This window comes from Protomyctophum bolini, assembly GCF_963924005.1.
Source record: "Protomyctophum bolini genome assembly, chromosome: 5".
In the NCBI taxonomy this organism is placed as follows: domain Eukaryota; kingdom Metazoa; phylum Chordata; class Actinopteri; order Myctophiformes; family Myctophidae; genus Protomyctophum; species Protomyctophum bolini.
The window spans coordinates 15,518,205-15,537,577 of NC_137866.1; the positions used below are offsets into that span (position 1 = coordinate 15,518,205).

The 19,373-nt window shown below is 45.7% G+C and overlaps 1 protein-coding gene across 1 annotated transcript in view; it reads right to left on the reverse strand.

The window, feature by feature from the left end:
• The window catches only part of LOC308314967 (ERC protein 2-like), a gene marked incomplete at both ends in the record, with an annotated part of 254,270 nt that overhangs the window by 119,136 nt on the left and 115,761 nt on the right, over positions 1 to 19,373 (reverse strand). The window contains one exon of the mRNA XM_080762791.1: positions 6,535 to 6,723. Within this exon, the coding sequence (XP_080618917.1) occupies positions 6,535 to 6,723 (189 nt within the window). The remainder of the gene's footprint in view (positions 1 to 6,534; positions 6,724 to 19,373) is intronic.

A 19,373-nucleotide genomic window follows, 5' to 3' on the forward strand; every position in this document is an offset into this window, starting at 1 on the left:
TTCATGCGTCGTCTTTTGGTTTGTACTTTATTTTAGACGCTCCGAGTTATGTTTTCATTTGAAAACTTGCTTGGAGAGCTATAACACATCCTTTTCCAATACACCACACCAAATATGGTTGTATACGGCACCGAGCAGGGGTTCTCAACCAGTGGTCCGCGGGCCACCAGTGTGCCACGGAATAGGTGGTCCATGGGTTGGCTTCCAGATCGTCTATTTTCAAAAGATCTGTACACATCTGAAGACTTCAGATGGTCCATTCTGCATACTGTACTCTTTAGTACTTTTGATACCAATTTGTTGGTACAAAAGTAAATTTTTAATTCCGGACTTTTACGGTATGTCAGAAGCCGTACTTACTGAACAAACACTCTGTTTTAACACTTATTTTAACCAAAGAAAACCACTTACCCTACCTTTACCTTTAAGTAAAAACATTTGAGTACTTTGTGTGAGGGCAAGAGGAGCCCATGTTTACCTTGTCCTAGGACCCCATTACCTCCTCACCTGTAACCCCCTCGACCCCCGCACACACACACACACACACACACACACACACACACACACACACACACACACACACACACACACACACACACACACACACACACACACACACACACACACACACACACACACACACACACACACACACACACACACACACACACACACACACACACACGTCAAGACCAATCCTGGTCAGTGCCGAACATATTAGGACTAAGTGGAGTGGAGTTTGTTATGGCCTTCCAGATCAGGATGAGAGCAGCGCGGGCCAAAGGGGACGCTGTAAGTCCGACAAGACTCTGTGATATTATGACAGGGGGGGAGGTGGGGGGCTCTACTCTCTAAAGATACGGTTACATGTATGGGGTCGCAGAAATTGCTGTTATCATTCCGGGAAAAATTCTCCCCGAAGTGTAAATATCACAAATGAGTTAAATATGTGTGGGCCGCCGCGCCACCGCTACAGGCCAGACCAGACCCACCACTTTGGGATATCCAATCTCTGGTCAGAGGCTTTACCCGGCAACACCGGAGATAATTGGGTGTTAGAGAGGTTAGGTCCAAGGCAGAGAGAGAGAGAGAGAGAGAGAGAGAGAGAGAGAGAGAGAGAGAGAGAGAGAGAGAGATTGACGGACTGACATCACAGAGGCAGATTGAATGGATCAAATTGCTGGCGAGGCGGAATGGGCTCTGCATGTGCATAAGTGCAGTTCCAGGTTTTCAGGAGGTGGCATACCGGTTTCCCGTTCCAGTTCAGTTTTTTTCCCATAGCTTAGTTTGATTGGCTCGGGCAGCATGGCAGGTCTTAAGCAGAAACACATAGGACACCTCAGCATGTGTTTACAGTTCAACATCTGCTGCCCAGTCAATCAAAGGAGGCTCTGGAGAAATGGAGTGGAACGGGGAACAGGAATGCATGTGCCACCCTCTGAACACCTGGGACTGTGGACTGGCTGAATCAGAACTCATGCACAGAGCCTGTTGAGTAAACCTAGAAATCTTTTCTCCATCTCCTCCTACAATTTAGGAATTTAGCAGACACTAACTCACAGTAAGCAAGAACAACACATGGCAATACATCAAATAGAAGATTGCTATGGGAAGTGCATTTCATAGTTTTAGAGCTAGAAGTTATAAGAGTTTGGGACATGTGGTGCGTTGTCCCGGCGTTTTCACAGAATGTTCTGCCAGCTTCCCTGTGTTGGCTGATCTGGGTTCTGGTCTCCTACCTCGCAGTACCCTCACATGCACACTCTCCTTCCTTCTCTCTCTGTTCCCTGCTTACCGAAACCTGAACCAGCTCTAGCAGTTATTCTCAACCCGTTCCAGGACCCCCAGTTGGACATGCATTAGTCTACGGAGCCCCATTTAATGGCATTTCTATCTCTGGGAACCCCCAATTTATATTGTAAAATCATTGTTAATTGAACTGAGAGTGTGTACAAAATGGAACGGGTCCATTTGGTTCCAATTGTACAGTATCAGAGTTACAGACCCATAAGGGTACATTTGGTTCCAAACTATAATTTAGCTGAGGACCCCCTGGAACACCCTCAAGGACCCCTAGGGGTCCCCAGGGGTCATGCAAGGGACACATTACAACATGTGTAGACATGCGTGCCAAGTTTGAAGTCGGTCCTGTCGGATATACGTGAGATTTTGCGCATAGCTCACGATGCATTGTGAGCTTGTAGATCGTCTATGTACTTATTGTGATTGCATTGAAAATTCACAAAAGGTCTTTTCAACATTTTGAAAATTTCAGAATTGAAACAATTCTAACCGATTTTCTAAAATAGTTGCGATGAGCTCAAATAACTTAGATCAGTTGATAAACGTGACAAGCCTACATGCAGCAGTTGTTTTCATGTCAAGGCCGGAAAATCTGATTAAATATTTGGCCGCGGACCCCCATCTGAAAAGTGTTGTGTCAGACAGGGATGCCCTGGGAAATGACGGGCTTGTATTTTATTAATAGCCAAAGTATAACATTTAGCTTGGGACGCCTGAAGGACCAATGGCGTTCCCATTGACTGCGTTCTTTGACTCCAAAAATGGCGAGCGCCCATGCAGAGCGCCCATGCAGAGTCGACTGATCATCCACTCCAAAAATCTCCAAGTTTACTTTTGAGCACTACCTGTAGCACGTTCACCCACCAGCCATGCAGGGCGAGATTCAACCCTCTCAACCCTACGTCCCCCCTATGGGGAAGGAGAGGTCAGGGAGTTCTCAACCCTACGTCCCCCCTATGGGGAAGGAGAGGTCAGGGAGTTCTCAACCCTACGTCCCGTATGGGGAAGGAGAGGTCATGGAGTTCCATTCTTTAGAAGTGTCTCCTTCCTTTGAAGAGCCTGTATACAGTATGTGAGGGCTCTGCCTCGCCCCAGCCCGGCCCGGGAGGAGGAAGTCCTTTATTGACTCAGAGAATCAACAAACACAGCCTGACTCAGCACAGGACAGGAGGATGAGTCCACCGCACTGAAACATTATGCACTCAAAGGTCAAGGTGTAATACTGCCTCTTAATGAGTGGCCTGAGTATACACAGCACTACAAACATGTGCAGATGTACAGTGGTGACAAATACAAACACACTGGATGACTGTACTGTACTGTACTGTCTGACTGGAAGGAAAGCTTTAGATTTATCTTGAAATACTTCCCACGTTTTGCTAATTCCGGTCAGTCCAGGTGCGGTACTGGTGTTTTTCTTTTCTTTTTTACAGCGTGGCTCTACAAGCTATCTGTGTGTGTGTGTGTGTGTGTGTGTGTGTGTGTGTGCGCGCGCAGGACCGATCAACGGCAAACTTTGTATGCACACTGCCAGTAGGTCGCAGACGTTTTTTCTCACACCTGGCAAATGTCTCCCCTCTCTCCGTGACAAGGCCTGGCCTGTCCATCTGGATGTTCCACTGAAGTGCCAATCTGAAACTCTTTGAAACTCTTTGAAACTTTGGAATGTCACGTCTGTACGTATACATCATTACGACTGATGTCATACATCAGTGATGTCATACTGTAGATGACACCATACAGTATATGCTGGTCACATGGTATGTATGTGTGTGTGTGTGTGTGTGTGTGTGTGTGTGTGTGTGTGTGTGTGTGTGTGTGTGTGTGGGCGCATGTTTGCGGTAGGTCAGAGAGTTCAGAGACTGATCTAAAGCCGCATTTGGCCCAGTGGGGGCACGCACGCACACACACACACAGTTTACATAGTACCACACACATCCACAGAGACTTGCGCGCACGCACACACACACACACACACACACACACACACACACACACACACACACACACACACACACACACACACACACACACACACACACACACACACACACAGAGTCATGTGTGCCCGTGCATATAGAGCACATGCATGCACACAGACACAGACGCATCGGCCAACATAATACTTTACATAAACAAACAAACAAATAAACATTATCTGCTCTTCTGTAAGTTTACATAACAGGCCTGATTGCTGCCGAGGACACAAAATGAGCCAATTATGGCAACACTTCTATGGGAGTGTGTAAAAGGAAGGGAGCTGCTACAAAGAGCCATTGAGCTGCTCTGGCTTTCATGTGGCACCGCGTCAACATGCTACAAGATATCATTTCACAGGAATGAGATGTGTGTTCGGCTGCTTTACGAGCATAAAAGAAAACACTCTCATAAATTCTGCCACGGCGGGAGAGAGAGAGAGAGAGAGAGAGAGAGAGAGAGAGAGAGAGTCTGTCCCGGCTTGTAGAGGGGGGAGAGAGAGAGAGAGAGAGAGAGAGAGAGAGAGAGAGAGAGAGAGAGAGAGAGACAGATACAGAGAGAGAGAGACAGAGTCAGAGAGACAGACAGAAACAGAGAGACAGAGGACTATGACTTGGCACCCTGACAGGGATGAAGGGATCTTTTCTCCTCCATAAATCATGTCTTTATCCCGGGGAGCAGAGCACATCAGACAGGCCTGTCTGTCCGTCTGTCTGTCTGTGTGCTGGGAAGCTGCTAACACCGTCGTATAGATGCATGTACTGTACTGGAAGATTACTTTTCATTGCTGTCGGGAAGAACGTTCCCATTTTTACCATTAAAACAGTGAATTGGTTATTACTTCCAAGTACATTTGTCTCTTGTAAGGAGAGCCTTCATTCATGTGTGTGTCTGTCTGTCTGTCTGTCTGTCTGTCTGTCTATACACTATATATATATATATATATATATATATATATATATATATATATATATATATATATATATACATACAGAATTGAAACACAGAGATACGAAGGTTTCTGCCCGACAGCGGTATGTTTTTTACTGTACGTGTTGGTAATGTAAATACAGGGTCTCGGCTACGCTATTACAAGCGCTGCAAAGGGCAGGCCTGTAAAAAGCCAAATTATTTTAATTCTTTTCGCACAATAAAAAGGAAAATAATTATAAAGCGCGACGATGTTGGGTTTGAGGTATTGGACTGTAAAAAGAGAAGGCTAAACAGAGAGGTGGATTAGTGAATGGTGCGCTTTGTTATTTGTTTTATGATGTGTGTGTGAATTGAAGTTTTTAGTGCTGGGGGTTTTGTTGTTAAGATGTGGGTACAGTGTGTGTGTGTGTGTGTGTGTGTGTGTGTGTGTATGCGTGTGTATGCGTGTGTGTGTGTGTGTGTGTGTGTGTGTGTGTGTGTGTTTTGATGTCGATGAAATGTTGATGAGTGTTACGTGTGCTGCACACACTGGCGATGAGTGGTGGAAAAAGTACTGACATTTTTTACTTAAATAAAAGTATCAATACTGCAAGTAAAAGTACAAAAGTATTGGCATCAAAATGCACTTCAAGTACTAAAAGTGAAAGTAGTCATTATGCAGAATTTCAAGGTGTCAAATGTATACAAATCTTTTGAAAATAGCAGATCTACAAGCTCACAATGTGTCACACTGAAGCTAATGCGTGTTTAAAGACAAAATCTACAAAGTAACTATAGTAGCTAGAGTTGTCAAATAAATGTAGTGGAGTAAAAGTTTACAATATTTGCCGCTGAGTTTTAGTGGAGTAGAAGTAAAAGTATTGGAAATTGAAAATACTCAAACAAAGTACAAATACCTCAAAATTGTATTTAAGTACTTTGTTACTTTGCACCACTACAACACTACTCAGTGTTCATGTACAATCAAGTGGAACCAAATGAACCTGTTAAGGTCCATTTTTAGTTCACGGTTTACTTTAAACACATTTTGTAGATTTGTACAATTCACGTACACGTGAAATACTCAGTGTTTATAATTGGACATATCTGTTAGTCAGAGAATGTACAACATGGTCAAGTGGACCCTTGTGGGTCTGTAACTCTGAGTGAACAACGATAATTGTAGTGGAGTCAAATTTCTCCATTTTCCTCTGAGATGTTGTGGAGTAGGAGTAAAAGTATAGAGAATTGTAAAGTAAAAAAAAAAGAGAAAAATAAGTATTACCCGCCAGGATCAATTAATGAATCCCATCGTACCGGCCAGGATCTCCCCCTGTTGTTGAACCCTTATTTTTGTAGAGCCAAAACCCACGAGCGGATGTTGCTTATGCTACTTACACTGTGTGTGGTGTCTGACCGGATACCGATCTCTCGCTCGGCGATCAGAAAGGCTGACCGTGGCCATTACATCATTGACTATGGACCGTCGAATAAAGCTTGTTTTGACCAGAAATGCCACTTGGGACCAGGAATTAGAGATGGCGGTGATCAAAAGAAACCGATACAGTAGGTGCGGCTGCACGCGCGGAACAAGCGTGCCATTAGCGTTTACACCATCACCTACTATAGCAACCCATGATAATGCAAGTACTATTAAGACTTGATCGATCATAAGCATTATACAAGACCATTTGGCGTAGATCTCCGCCAATGGCGATGGGTCAGATTCATTCCAACGACGCAGATCTATGCCAACGGCGGGGAATGGGTTAAGTACAGTACTCGTGTACATTGTTTACACCAGTGCCTGTTGTTCATATATTATGGTGACTGTGTTTCTACCTCTCCATCGGGCCTGTGGCTGCCGGTGCCGGGCCCGGGGGGGGCCTGGCTCTGGGACAGGTTCTGGGGCTGCAGGGAGCACAGCTGCTCCCTCATCTCCTGGTTCTCCCTCCTCATCTGCTCCAGCTCCTCCAGGCGAGCACGCTCCTCCCGCGCCCTCGTCTCACGCAGGTTCTCGATCACTCGCTCCTGAGAGAGAGAGGGGGGGGGGGGGGGGACGACAGGATTATATTAATAGGAGAAAAAGAGGAACTTTTCAGTTCCATTTCAGTTTTGTTATTCGTGCGAGTTTGATAGTTTATGCATTTATTTATTTTTCTAAAAGGCTTAGTTTTCGCTTAAGGGTCAAAGACAGGAAGCACGGGAGAGATAGGGTCACTGGATACATAGCCTGGAACTCACCTATGCTTTCTATGGCATAGGCAGCTCCCTGCAGGATCCGCCGGGAGAAACTGTGCGCAGCTGCTGGACATGAGACTAATTAATTAGAGCGACAGAGAGAGAGGAGTGTGTGTGTGTGTGTGTGTGTGTGTGTGTGTGTGTGTGTGTGTGTGTGTGTGTGTGTACGGGTGTGCGTGTGTGCATCAATTTAACAAAGGTGCAGACGATCAGAAATCAGCAGAGACTGATCGACGTTTGCGCTACTCTATGCCAAATTGAAGTGGACTCGGACCCAGACTTTTTTTTTCTCCCTGGAAATAAAAACGTCTGGGTTCCCGAGGTTATTGGACACAGGACTGTGACCACATCGTTGCAGTCAAGCATAATTCTACCTTTTTGTGGTTTTTGGATCATACAACAGCGTCAAACAAAAGCATCAAAAGTATCAGATATGCAAGCTCGAAACGCAGCGCACAGCGGTGCGTTTTGAGCTTGTAGATCTGCAACTTTTGCTATTTTCGAATTTGAATCCTGAAAAGTAACCACATTCTGGCTAACGGGGCTACAGGCCTGATGGGGTGGGGCTATAGGCTATACATTACAGCCTGATGGGGGGGCTATAGGCTATACATTACAGCCTGATGGGGGGGGGGCTATAGGCTATACATTACAGCCTGATGGGGGGGCTATAGGCTATACATTACAGTCTGATAGGGGGGGTATAGGCTATACATTACAGCCTGATGGGGGGGCTATAGGCTATACATTACAGTCTGATAGGGGGGGGCTATAGGCTATACATTACAGCCTGATGGGGGGGCTATAGGCTATACATTACAGTCTGATAGGGGGGGGCTATAGGCTATACATTACAGTCTGATAGGGGGGGGCTATAGGCTATACATTACAGTCTGATAGGGGGGGCTATAGGCTATACATTACAGTCTGATAGGGGGGCTATAGGCTATACATTACAGTCTGATAGGGGGGGGCTATAGGCTATACATTACAGCCTGATGGGGGGGCTATAGGCTATACATTACAGTCTGATAGGGGGGGGCTATAGGCTATACATTACAGCCTGATGGGGGGGCTATAGGCTATACATTACAGTCTGATAGGGGGGGGCTATAGGCTATACATTACAGTCTGATGGGGGGGCTATAGGCTATACATTACAGTCTGATAGGGGGGGCTATAGGCTATACATTACAGTCTGATAGGGGGGGCTATAGGCTATACATTACAGTCTGATGGGGGGGTATAGGCTATACATTACAGTCTGATAGGGGGGGCTATAGGCTATACATTACAGTCTGATAGGGGGGGCTATAGGCTATACATTACAGTCTGATAGGGGGGCTATAGGCTATACATTACAGTCTGATAGGGGGGGCTATAGGCTATACATTACAGTCTGATGGGGGGGGGGTATAGGCTATACATTACAGCCTGATAGGGGGGGCTATAGGCTATACATTACAGTCTGATAGGGGGGGTATAGGCTATACATTACAGTCTGATAGGGGGGGCTATAGGCTATACATTACAGTCTGATAGGGGGGGCTATAGGCTATACATTACAGTCTGATAGGGGGGGCTATAGGCTATACATTACAGTCTGATAGGGGGGGGGCTATAGGCTATACATTACAGTCTGATGGGGGGGGCTATAGGCTATACATTACAGTCTGATAGGGGGGCTATAGGCTATACATTACAGTCTGATAGGGGGGGCTATAGGCTATACATTACAGTCTGATAGGGGGGGCTATAGGCTATACATTACAGTCTGATGGGGGGGGGCTATAGGCTATACATTACAGTCTGATGGGGGGGGCTATAGGCTATACATTACAGTCTGATAGGGGGGCTATAGGCTATACATTACAGTCTGATGGGGGGCTATAGGCTATACATTACAGTCTGATAGGGGGGCTATAGGCTATACATTACAGTCTGATAGGGGGGGCTATAGGCTATACATTACAGTCTGATAGGGGGGGTATAGGCTATACATTACAGCCTGATAGGGGGGGCTATAGGCTATACATTACAGTCTGATAGGGGGGGCTATAGGCTATACATTACAGTCTGATGGGGGGGGGGTATAGGCTATACATTACAGTCTGATAGGGGGGCTATAGGCTATACATTACAGTCTGATAGGGGGGGTATAGGCTATACATTACAGTCTGATAGGGGGGGTATAGGCTATACATTACAGCCTGATAGGGGGGGCTATAGGCTATACATTACAGTCTGATAGGGGGGGTATAGGCTATACATTACAGTCTGATAGGGGGGGTATAGGCTATACATTACAGTCTGATAGGGGGGGTATAGGCTATACATTACAGTCTGATAGGGGGGGTATAGGCTATACATTACAGCCTGATGGGGGGGGGCTATAGGCTATACATTACAGTCTGATAGGGGGGGTATAGGCTATACATTACAGTCTGATGGGGGGGCTATAGGCTATACATTACAGTCTGATGGGGGGGGGGTATAGGCTATACATTACAGCCTGATAGGGGGGGGCTATAGGCTATACATTACAGTCTGATAGGGGGGGCTATAGGCTATACATTACAGCCTGATGGGGGGGCTATAGGCTATACATTACAGCCTGATAGGGGGGGGCTATAGGCTATACATTACAGCCTGATAGGGGGGCTATAGGCTATACATTACAGTCTGATAGGGGGGGCTATAGGCTATACATTACAGTCTGATAGGGGGGGTATAGGCTATACATTACAGCCTGATAGGGGGGCTATAGGCTATACATTACAGCCTGATGGGGGGGCTATAGGCTATACATTACAGTCTGATGGGGGGGCTATAGGCTATACATTACAGTCTGATGGGGGGGGCTATAGGCTATACATTACAGCCTGATGGGGGGGCTATAGGCTATACATTACAGTCTGATAGGGGGGGCTATAGGCTATACATTACAGCCTGATAGGGGGGGGCTATAGGCTATACATTACAGCCTGATAGGGGGGCTATAGGCTATACATTACAGCCTGATGGGGGGGCTATAGGCTATACATTACAGTCTGATGGGGGGGGCTATAGGCTATACATTACAGTCTGATAGGGGGGGGCTATAGGCTATACATTACAGTCTGATAGGGGGGGCTATAGGCTATACATTACAGCCTGATAGGGGGGGGCTATAGGCTATACATTACAGCCTGATAGGGGGGCTATAGGCTATACATTACAGTCTGATGGGGGGGCTATAGGCTATACATTACAGTCTGATGGGGGGGGCTATAGGCTATACATTACAGTCTGATAGGGGGGCTATAGGCTATACATTACAGTCTGATAGGGGGGGGCTATAGGCTATACATTACAGTCTGATGGGGGGGCTATAGGCTATACATTACAGTCTGATGGGGGGGCTATAGACTATACATTACAGTCTGATGGGGGGGGGGGTATAGGCTATACATTGCAGCCTGATAGGGGGGGCTATAGGCTATACATTACAGTCTGATGGGGGGGCTATAGACTATACATTACAGTCTGATGGGGGGGGGGGTATAGACTATACATTACAGTCTGATGGGGGGGGGGTATAGGCTATACATTACAGTCTGATAGGGGGGGGGGGGTCTTGGCAACATCAACTTGTTGTTTCACCTCATTTGCCGTCCAAGAACACAAAGATTGTCAAAACGATGCTCCATTTCAAGTTGCTCTTTGCTCTCATTTCTTTTCAAGGCTGTGGGTTTGGCAGAGTGGAGTGGGTTGTCTGTGCTAGATGTCCATGTTGCTAAGTCAAAGACAAACTCATGAAAGCCCAGCATAAATAATACCGTCATAAATACTAACAGGCTACATGGTATAGGAAAGACAGGCCAAACGGAACAGAGAGAGGAAGGGAGAGACACAGAATTTAGGGGCCATTTCGTCAGAAAAATGGTCTGGTCTTTAATTAACATGGCAATGACATTGAACCATTCGCTATAGAAAATCCCTCTGACACCATCATCGGGAAAATATCTTTGTATTTGGGTACAAATACTACAAGACTACCATCATCAGGATGTTCGCCACAGACACCAACTCCTGGCTGAGCACGCCACCATCTGCACAGCTTCTTCCAGAAGGATGCTGGTGTCACTCAGCCTTCGCCCACGACCGAGAGCTGTACGTATTTGGACACCGCAACTCTGACCGGATCTACACGGATCTGTGGAGATTCAATCCAAAGACTTTCTCCTGGAAGAAGGTCGAGCCCAAGGGCAGCGTCCAGTTTCAAAATGACTGGGATGGCCGTTGCAGAGTGGGAGATCGTATCGTCCTCTTTGAAGTCCTAGTCTCAAGACGTTATGCAAGGTAGCAGTTATTGAGTACGGACTGGAGCAGTCGGAACTTCCACATGACATCCGGTGGGAACTGGCATGCCATGACAAATCACACTTGTGTGAAGTGATGGGTGCCCACTGTGGCTGCCACGTGACGTCACGAGGTGGGGGGTCATGCTGAGTGGTCTTTCAGGGGGGGGCATGAAAAATTGAGAAATAAATAAAATCACACTGAAGTGAGGGGTGCTCTTATCGTCACACATCATCATACATCACATTCCCTGTTGATGCGCGTTACATGAATACAATGTGTTATTGTATAAAACAAAATGACTGGGTTGTATTTATATCGGCCATATATGACGTCTCACGTCGTCATTTAGTGCACTAAACAAACCAGACCTGGCTGGCAAACAATTTTTTGTTAAACGTGATCTAAACAAACACTAAAAGTCCATAGACTTGGCTGCCAGTATGACGTAATTCCAGAAGGCCATGCATTAGAGGGGCTAGCACCGCAAAAAACCCCACACACTGTGTGTGTTATTTATTTAATTAATGTCCTACTACAGCGTCACACAAAAGCCTCAAAGGTAGCAGATCTACAAGCACGAATCGAGGTTGTAGATCTGTAAATTAACTGCTAAGTAACAGTTATGGACATAATGGAGGTTTCCACCCGACAGAGACAATAGTGTATACATATTTGGTGTGTTTTCAACCTGCCGACGTGTGTGTGTGTGTTTGTGTGTACAGTATATGTGCTTGTGTCTGAGGAGTGCGAGTTTCAGGTGCACGTGCATGTGTGAGAGAGAGAGACTGTACAGTTTTATTAGGGATGCGGTAAAACGCATTGAGGTGAACTGTGGAATGAGCGTGCGTGTGTGTGTGTGTATACAGTATGTGCTTGTGTCTGAGGAGTGCGAGTCTCAGGTGCACGTGCGTGCGTGTGTGTGAGAGTGCGTGCATGCCGTGCAAGTGTGACTACTGTATGTGTTTAGGTGTGCGTGTTCAACAAAAATGTGTACGCGCATGTGTGTGTGTGAGTCTAGGTGAGCGCTGAAGTGATTATCAAGGTGTTTATTCAGGTGTTTATTTAGGCGTGGAGCACGGGGCTTGGCAGCGCGGCTTTACGATGTGGCATCGGTGCGTTGATTGGCAGCTTCAGGGCCCCTGGCGATTGGACAAGTGCTCCCTGCTAACTAGCGCTGGCACGGCGCGCGCATGCTAGCGGCCGTGCAAAGCACAGCGGGGCCTCCGCTGAACGCGCACGCATGCACACACGCACACGCGCTAATAAGCGCTGGGTGTTTTCCACCTTCCATGAAATATTTAGAGGATGTTTGGGGTTTGGGGAGAGCGACCAGGATGTGATTATAAAACATGTCTCTATGAGCCATAAGGGAGTAGCGAGCGCACATGCACGGACGCACGCACGCAAGTGCACACACCTGTGTGTGCACTGTATATCAGTGGTGTAAAGTAAATACAAATTTGAGGTGCTTTTACTTTACTTGAGTATTTTACTTTATACTTCTACGGTACAACTATTTGAAACATTTTAGTTACTTTGCAGATTTGCAGTAGATTGTTATTACAAAACATGCATTAATCACTTCAGCCCTATTTTATACAGTATAGAGTACACATTTTAATAGATGTTTTTAATTGCAGTACCTTTTACTTTGGTATTGTAATTAGCCAATACGTTTGTACTTTTACTGAATGAAATTTTGATATTTTAGAGTATTGTCATCTTTATGGTATTGCTACTTTTACTTAGGTAACAAATCTGAGTACTTCTTACACCATATGCGTGCGCACGCACCACACACACACACACACACACACTCACACACACACTCACACTCACACTCACACTCTCACACACACACACACACACACACACACACACACACACACACACACACACACACACACACACAAATAGAAAAGCCGGTCTAAAAGAAGCGTGGGGGCTTGGCATGTTGCTGCTCTCACACAGTGCCCTGCCTGGCCCTGCTAATTAGAACCACAGCATTGTGGGCAGTGACTGGCTCCGAGAGCAGGTTTGTGACAGGGTGTGTGATTAGCAACGCACACACTCCGCTCTTGTAAACACATTACACACACCCTGCGCAGACCGCAGCAGTCTGCCGTCTGCTCGCCAACGCTCCCCTCATCAGAGCTGAGTTATGGGCCCGGTCCGCATCAGAAGTGGTTTGTGCGTAAACAAGACCGGGTCCAACAGAAGACGAAGGGGATTTACAGTTTATGGTGGCGATTGTTCTGCTCATTTCAAAATAAAATAAAAGTCTGCTAGCCGACCTTGGCCGATAAAGATGGGCCGCCCTCGTGGGTGACGACATCTAAAGTGTTTTGTCGCCTCAAGTATTGCAAATAACCGAGAGTGGAACGTCAACATCTGCCAACGGCGGTCGTCTGATTGACTTCTTCTCTTTTTACAAAGGAAACTAAATGTTGATGATCAAATGATCAAAATTGGAAAAAGTAGAAGCGCTCGAAGCTTTCAAAATGTATAAGCGTATTGTGAAACGATGTCAGATATGGTGACACGTTACGGCCATTTTAAAATGGCGTGTAAATTGTAACAGGTTTTCAAATGGTTGTGGAATAAAAAGTGCATTATTTGCCTCTGAGATATAGCCTACTGGAGTGGAGTAGAAGTATCAAATGTTTTAAATACTTAAGTAAAAGTACAGTACTTGAGCAAATTACTTTACACCAGTACTCGTGGTTTAAGTACTGCATGTCACCTCGAGTGTTGCAAAAGAGAACGGAACACACATCTGCTAACGGTCATTTCTACTAATTGATTTTTTTTTCCCTCTTTTCACAACAGAAACCAAACATCGTTTGATTAAAACGATCAAAATGGGCAAAGTCTCTGGTTCTCAGGGCAAGCCTCCCTGATTGGGTGGAGACAAGACGCACATAAACAAACACACACACACACACACACACACACACACACACACACACACACACACACACACACACACACACACACACACACACACACACACACACACACACACACACACACACACACACACACACACACACACACACACACACACACACACACACACACACACACACACACACACACACACACACAAATCTGTGTGGAACGTGAGCACCTTGCCGTCCGGATCCACTTAAGATGTTTCCACAGAGTGTCTTCCGTCAGCCTCTGACAAGCGTTTATACTTGGCCCAGGCAAGGACACACCTGAGCCAAAACCCACCCCCCACACACCCACCCACACACACACACACACACACAATTTTGCATGCATGCACGCAAGCGCGCAGCCGCGCACGCACACATACACAGTTTTGACCTCTGGCAGCAGTCTCTGTGCAACATCTGCAGCAGAGGTGGACATCCATGCACATCTGTGTGCATCTGTCCTCTGGGAGACCTGCTGTTTGCCTGTAAACTCCTGAATAGCGACCATCCTGACCACTTTTAACAAACACATACAGTACAGTACAGTACACACACCGGAGTGGAAAGAAGTTCTATGCGCATTCTACTTAAGTAAAAGTATCAATACCGCACTATTAAGAGAAATACTTCTTAAATGAATGCCCTACTTGATCACACTATAGCATAAAAAAGCATAAAGGTATAGCATATCTGCAAGTGCAAAACGCAGCGCAAAGTGGCGCGTTTTGAGCTTGTAGATTGGCTATTTGTGCTATTTTTAATCCTGAAAAGTAACAGTTTTGTGGCTGGCACCAAAACTACCACGCCCCTCCTGCATCACTACAACACAGCTAAACACTACCACAGCCCTCTAGCATCACTACAACACAGCTAAACACTACCACAGCCCTCCTGCATCACTACAACACAGCTAAACACTACCACAGCCCTCCTGCATCACTACAACACAGCTAAACACTACGACAGCCCTCTAGCATCACTACAACACAGCTAAACACTACCACAGCCCTCCTGCATCACTACAACACAGCTAAACACTACGACAGCCCTCCTGCATCACTACAACACAGCTAAACGCTACGACAGCCCTCCTGCATCACTACAACACAGCTAAACGCTACCACGGCCCTCCTGCATCACTACAACACAGCTAAACGCTACCACGGCCCTCCTGCATCACTACAACACAGCTAAACACTACCATGGCCCTCCTGCATCACTACAACACAGCTAAACACTACCACAGCCCTCCTGCATCACTACAACACAGCTAAACACTACCACAGCCCTCCTGCATCACTACAACACAGCTAAACACTACCACAGCCCTCCTGCATCACTACAACACAGCTAAACACTACCACAGCCCTCCTGCATCACTACAACACAGCTAAACACTACCACAGCCCTCCTGCATCACTACAACACAGCTAAACACTACCACAGCCCTCCTGCATCACTACAACACAGCTAAACACTACCACAGCCCTCCTGCATCACTACAACACAGCTAAACACTACCACAGCCCTCCTGCATCACTACAACACAGCTAAACACTACCACAGCCCTCCTGCATCACTACAACACAGCTAAACACTACCACAGCCCTCCTGCATCACTACAACACAGCTAAACACTACCACAGCCCTCCTGCATCACTACAACACAGCTAAACACTACCACGGCCCGCGCAAATTAAACACAGAGGTTCAGAGGTCACATGAAAAAATTACTAAATCTGAAAATGATTTCACTTTACCTGTCTAGTAAGTTAATGTTAATGTACGCTACAATACACATGCCCACATTGTCACTGGTGTACTGTAAGGGTCTTCAATAGGGGGTCCTCAGAGTTGTTGTCTGGGGGGTGTCTTTGTGTGATAGGCGCTTCAGCCCTCGCATCCCTATTGTGAGGGAAACATTACCCGAAAACAGCAGATCTACAAGATCACAACTTTCGGCAAAGAGGCCTGGTGTAGAGAGTGAAAAAGAGCAGACCAAGCACAGAGGCAACCATCACGTTTACCAAGATAACCATATATATAGATCTAAGGGTCTTCAAGATGTCACGTGATGTCACAAGGCATGACCATATATGGAGACGTGATGTCACGAGGCGTGACCACGTTCATAGACTTGGCTGCCACATGACGTCATGTCTGAAAGCCAGACGTTGGCGCCCCTCAAAAACGTTGAATACCACCACTATAAGGTTCCTCCTAGCGTCAAGCATGTCTCCTGAAAATACAGTACGTAAACACATCTCTAAGGGGCATTGTGTCTTTTGCAGAAACCCACAACAAAGAATCCAGCATGGGGATTCCAGCAATTTGGGTGAGTAAAAATGTTCCATGCTACCCGAAAGTGACTTATTCACCCTCCCACAATTCAGGAAAAATCAATGGCATTTTTTTTTATGGCAAAAAATATTCCCACATAAGGCAAATTACAGAAAAGCCCAAAGGCCGCAGGCATGGCAGCGACAACCCAGGGAGGCAATTAATCTTTTTTTTTGTGTTAGCTAGCGGCAGCCGCTTTGCTAACTCACCAGCGCTGAGGTGAGTTTTTATGGGGAACAGCTGCGTTCTCACACTTGCCAGCAAACAACAAACGCCACATGTTTACAACCGATACTATCCCAGCTCATCCAGTCTCACACAGAGACACCAGCCTAGCTCAGCTCAGCTCAGCTTGCTCGCTCGTAGGAGGGTTACGGAAGATCACTCACTATTGCAGTGAATCTCAAATGGGGGTACGGATACCCCTAGGGGTACACAGAGGTACTACAGCGGGCGGGTATGGGAGAGAAAGTGGAAAATGGAAAAAAACTGGACACAGTTTAAAGTAAATGAGATCAGCATGGTCTAGTTTCAAGTCTTTCACTTTCTTCGAATCTGTAATTATTATCATTCATTCGGGTGGATCATGCCTGCATGATGTCCAAAACGGCAACTTTTCAGCATTCAAAATCAAATGTATCAAAAATAGTAGATATGCAAGATCAAAATGCAACACGTTATGAGCTTGTATATTTGCTACTTTTGTAGGACACTGTATGGCAAAGTATGCTATTAATTTACAAAAAAAATTGTTATTAAAAATTATCAAGAATTATTGAAAATATGGAATTATGAGGTTTCTGCCCAACAACAACGATATACTAGATAGTTTCGTGTTTTTCTAGGCAACATGTAGTCGGGTAAAGTGAATTTGACGCAGAAATCAGGAAAAAGGGGTACTGAGGCCAAAAAAAGTTTGAGAAACTGCATTATAAAAACGTCCCAGCGGTGCTCGGAGGGAGCGTGAACTACATAGCAGTTCGAGTTCAACTCCGATTACACTCCGAACATAATTCAAGTGTGCGTCAATTCAACGGCATATACGTGCTGTCGGTTATGCGTGCTACGCCGTTACTCGTGCGTGTCATATTTATGTGTGAGGCCGTGCGGGCCAGCTGACCTTGTTTAAAGCAGGGAGACTTTTTTTGGCTATGAAGCGCCAATAGATAAGGTCAGGGAGGCCCCTCTGCATAGACTGTGTATCATACAATGTTAGATACAGGGCTGATATTACACTAACATTGGCCCGGAGCTATAAACATCCCCTGCAGACCGCGTCCTACACGTATCCGTCATATCTCTCCACGGTTCTGCTACGCTCGCACGCTTTGCTTACTTAACCCGTACAACCCGGGAGAGCTTCTGTGTCGCAATCATATTTAACCACTTTAACCATTATTTTATACTTTGGGCTATTCAAAAATAGCAGATACACAAGCACGTAGATCTGCTATTTTTAAAACATCGTGAAAATGTGTGCAAATCCTTGAATATTGAGCGAACATTTTTTAACTCTAATCTCTGCTTCTGGGGGGCCCTGCTGGAACTAAATATTTTGCCAAATACAGATCATTTTGGTGGTCCTTCACATGAAAAAGTTTGAGTACCACTGACATAGAAACATATACGTTTTCCAGGTAACGGTTAGGATTTGGAAGACATTGTGTGGAATGGGCCTCAGGTCTACATGGGTTAAATCTATTCCACCAGAACGGTACGGACACGCAGGCGACGAGTGTGGCGTGTCACAGATGTGTTGCATTGACAGCAGTCTGTCAGAATTGACTGTTGTATGGAGGTGGGGAAAAAGCACGCATTTTGATCACCGAGTTTTAATCTAGCGGCTTTAGGTGTGACAATAATAATAAAATAAATAGCAACGTGGTCAAATAATTGAGTAGAGTAGAAGTAAAATGTATTGAAAATTTGGAAATACTCCAGTGGGCATGGCGATATATATGTTGTCCAGCACAAAACGATTAATGGTTATATGATGTTATGAACAGGGCTGCACACAACTTTTTTGGTCTAGTACTCAGAGGAGCACCTGGAGGAGTTTCTTGGTGCTCCTAAAATGTGACGACCCGTCTCACCGGATGGATAAAAGAGGGATGAATAACTTATAGCAAAACAATATTTATTGGATGAGTGGGGAGTCAATGGAGGGTATTGCAACTCTAGATTTAGCCCTAGAATGGCTCTTGTTGTAGATTCATCCCATTATTAAAATAATCTAAATTTGCTCAAATCTAGGTCCATGTGTGGTCCAGCCCTATGGAATGCATATTATAATAAAAACAACTTAATACTTCCTAAGGATAATATGAGCATCAAAGAAATATTTAGATTTTTTTATTATTTTGTATTTAAATAACCGATCTACTAGCTCACAACGTGTTGCGACACATTGTGAGCTTGCGGATCATCAACACATCGTACGGCGAAGCATACATCAGGCTTCCCTAGTTCCCTTTTGTTTTTAGCTGAGGCGACGTACGTAGTCAGACAATCAGACACACATGGCTCCTCGGTGCAAAAATAAACAGTGTACACTACCCGACTTTACGATAATAAGGGACAGTATGTCGAGACACGGTGTTCATGTTGGGCAGCAGCAGTGCCAGTCCGCAATGCTTTAAACTCTGCCCACTCCACTATGTCGGAACTAAAACCTTAGTACCCGTAAAAAGTGGGTGGCCGGTGCCTAGGCTGTGAGAGACGCTAATATGGTTTCTGCCTCGGATCCGGGTTCTGAGACGGCATCGCACACGAGCAACCATGCTGCTCCAGCAGCCGGAAAACAAACACAAGCAC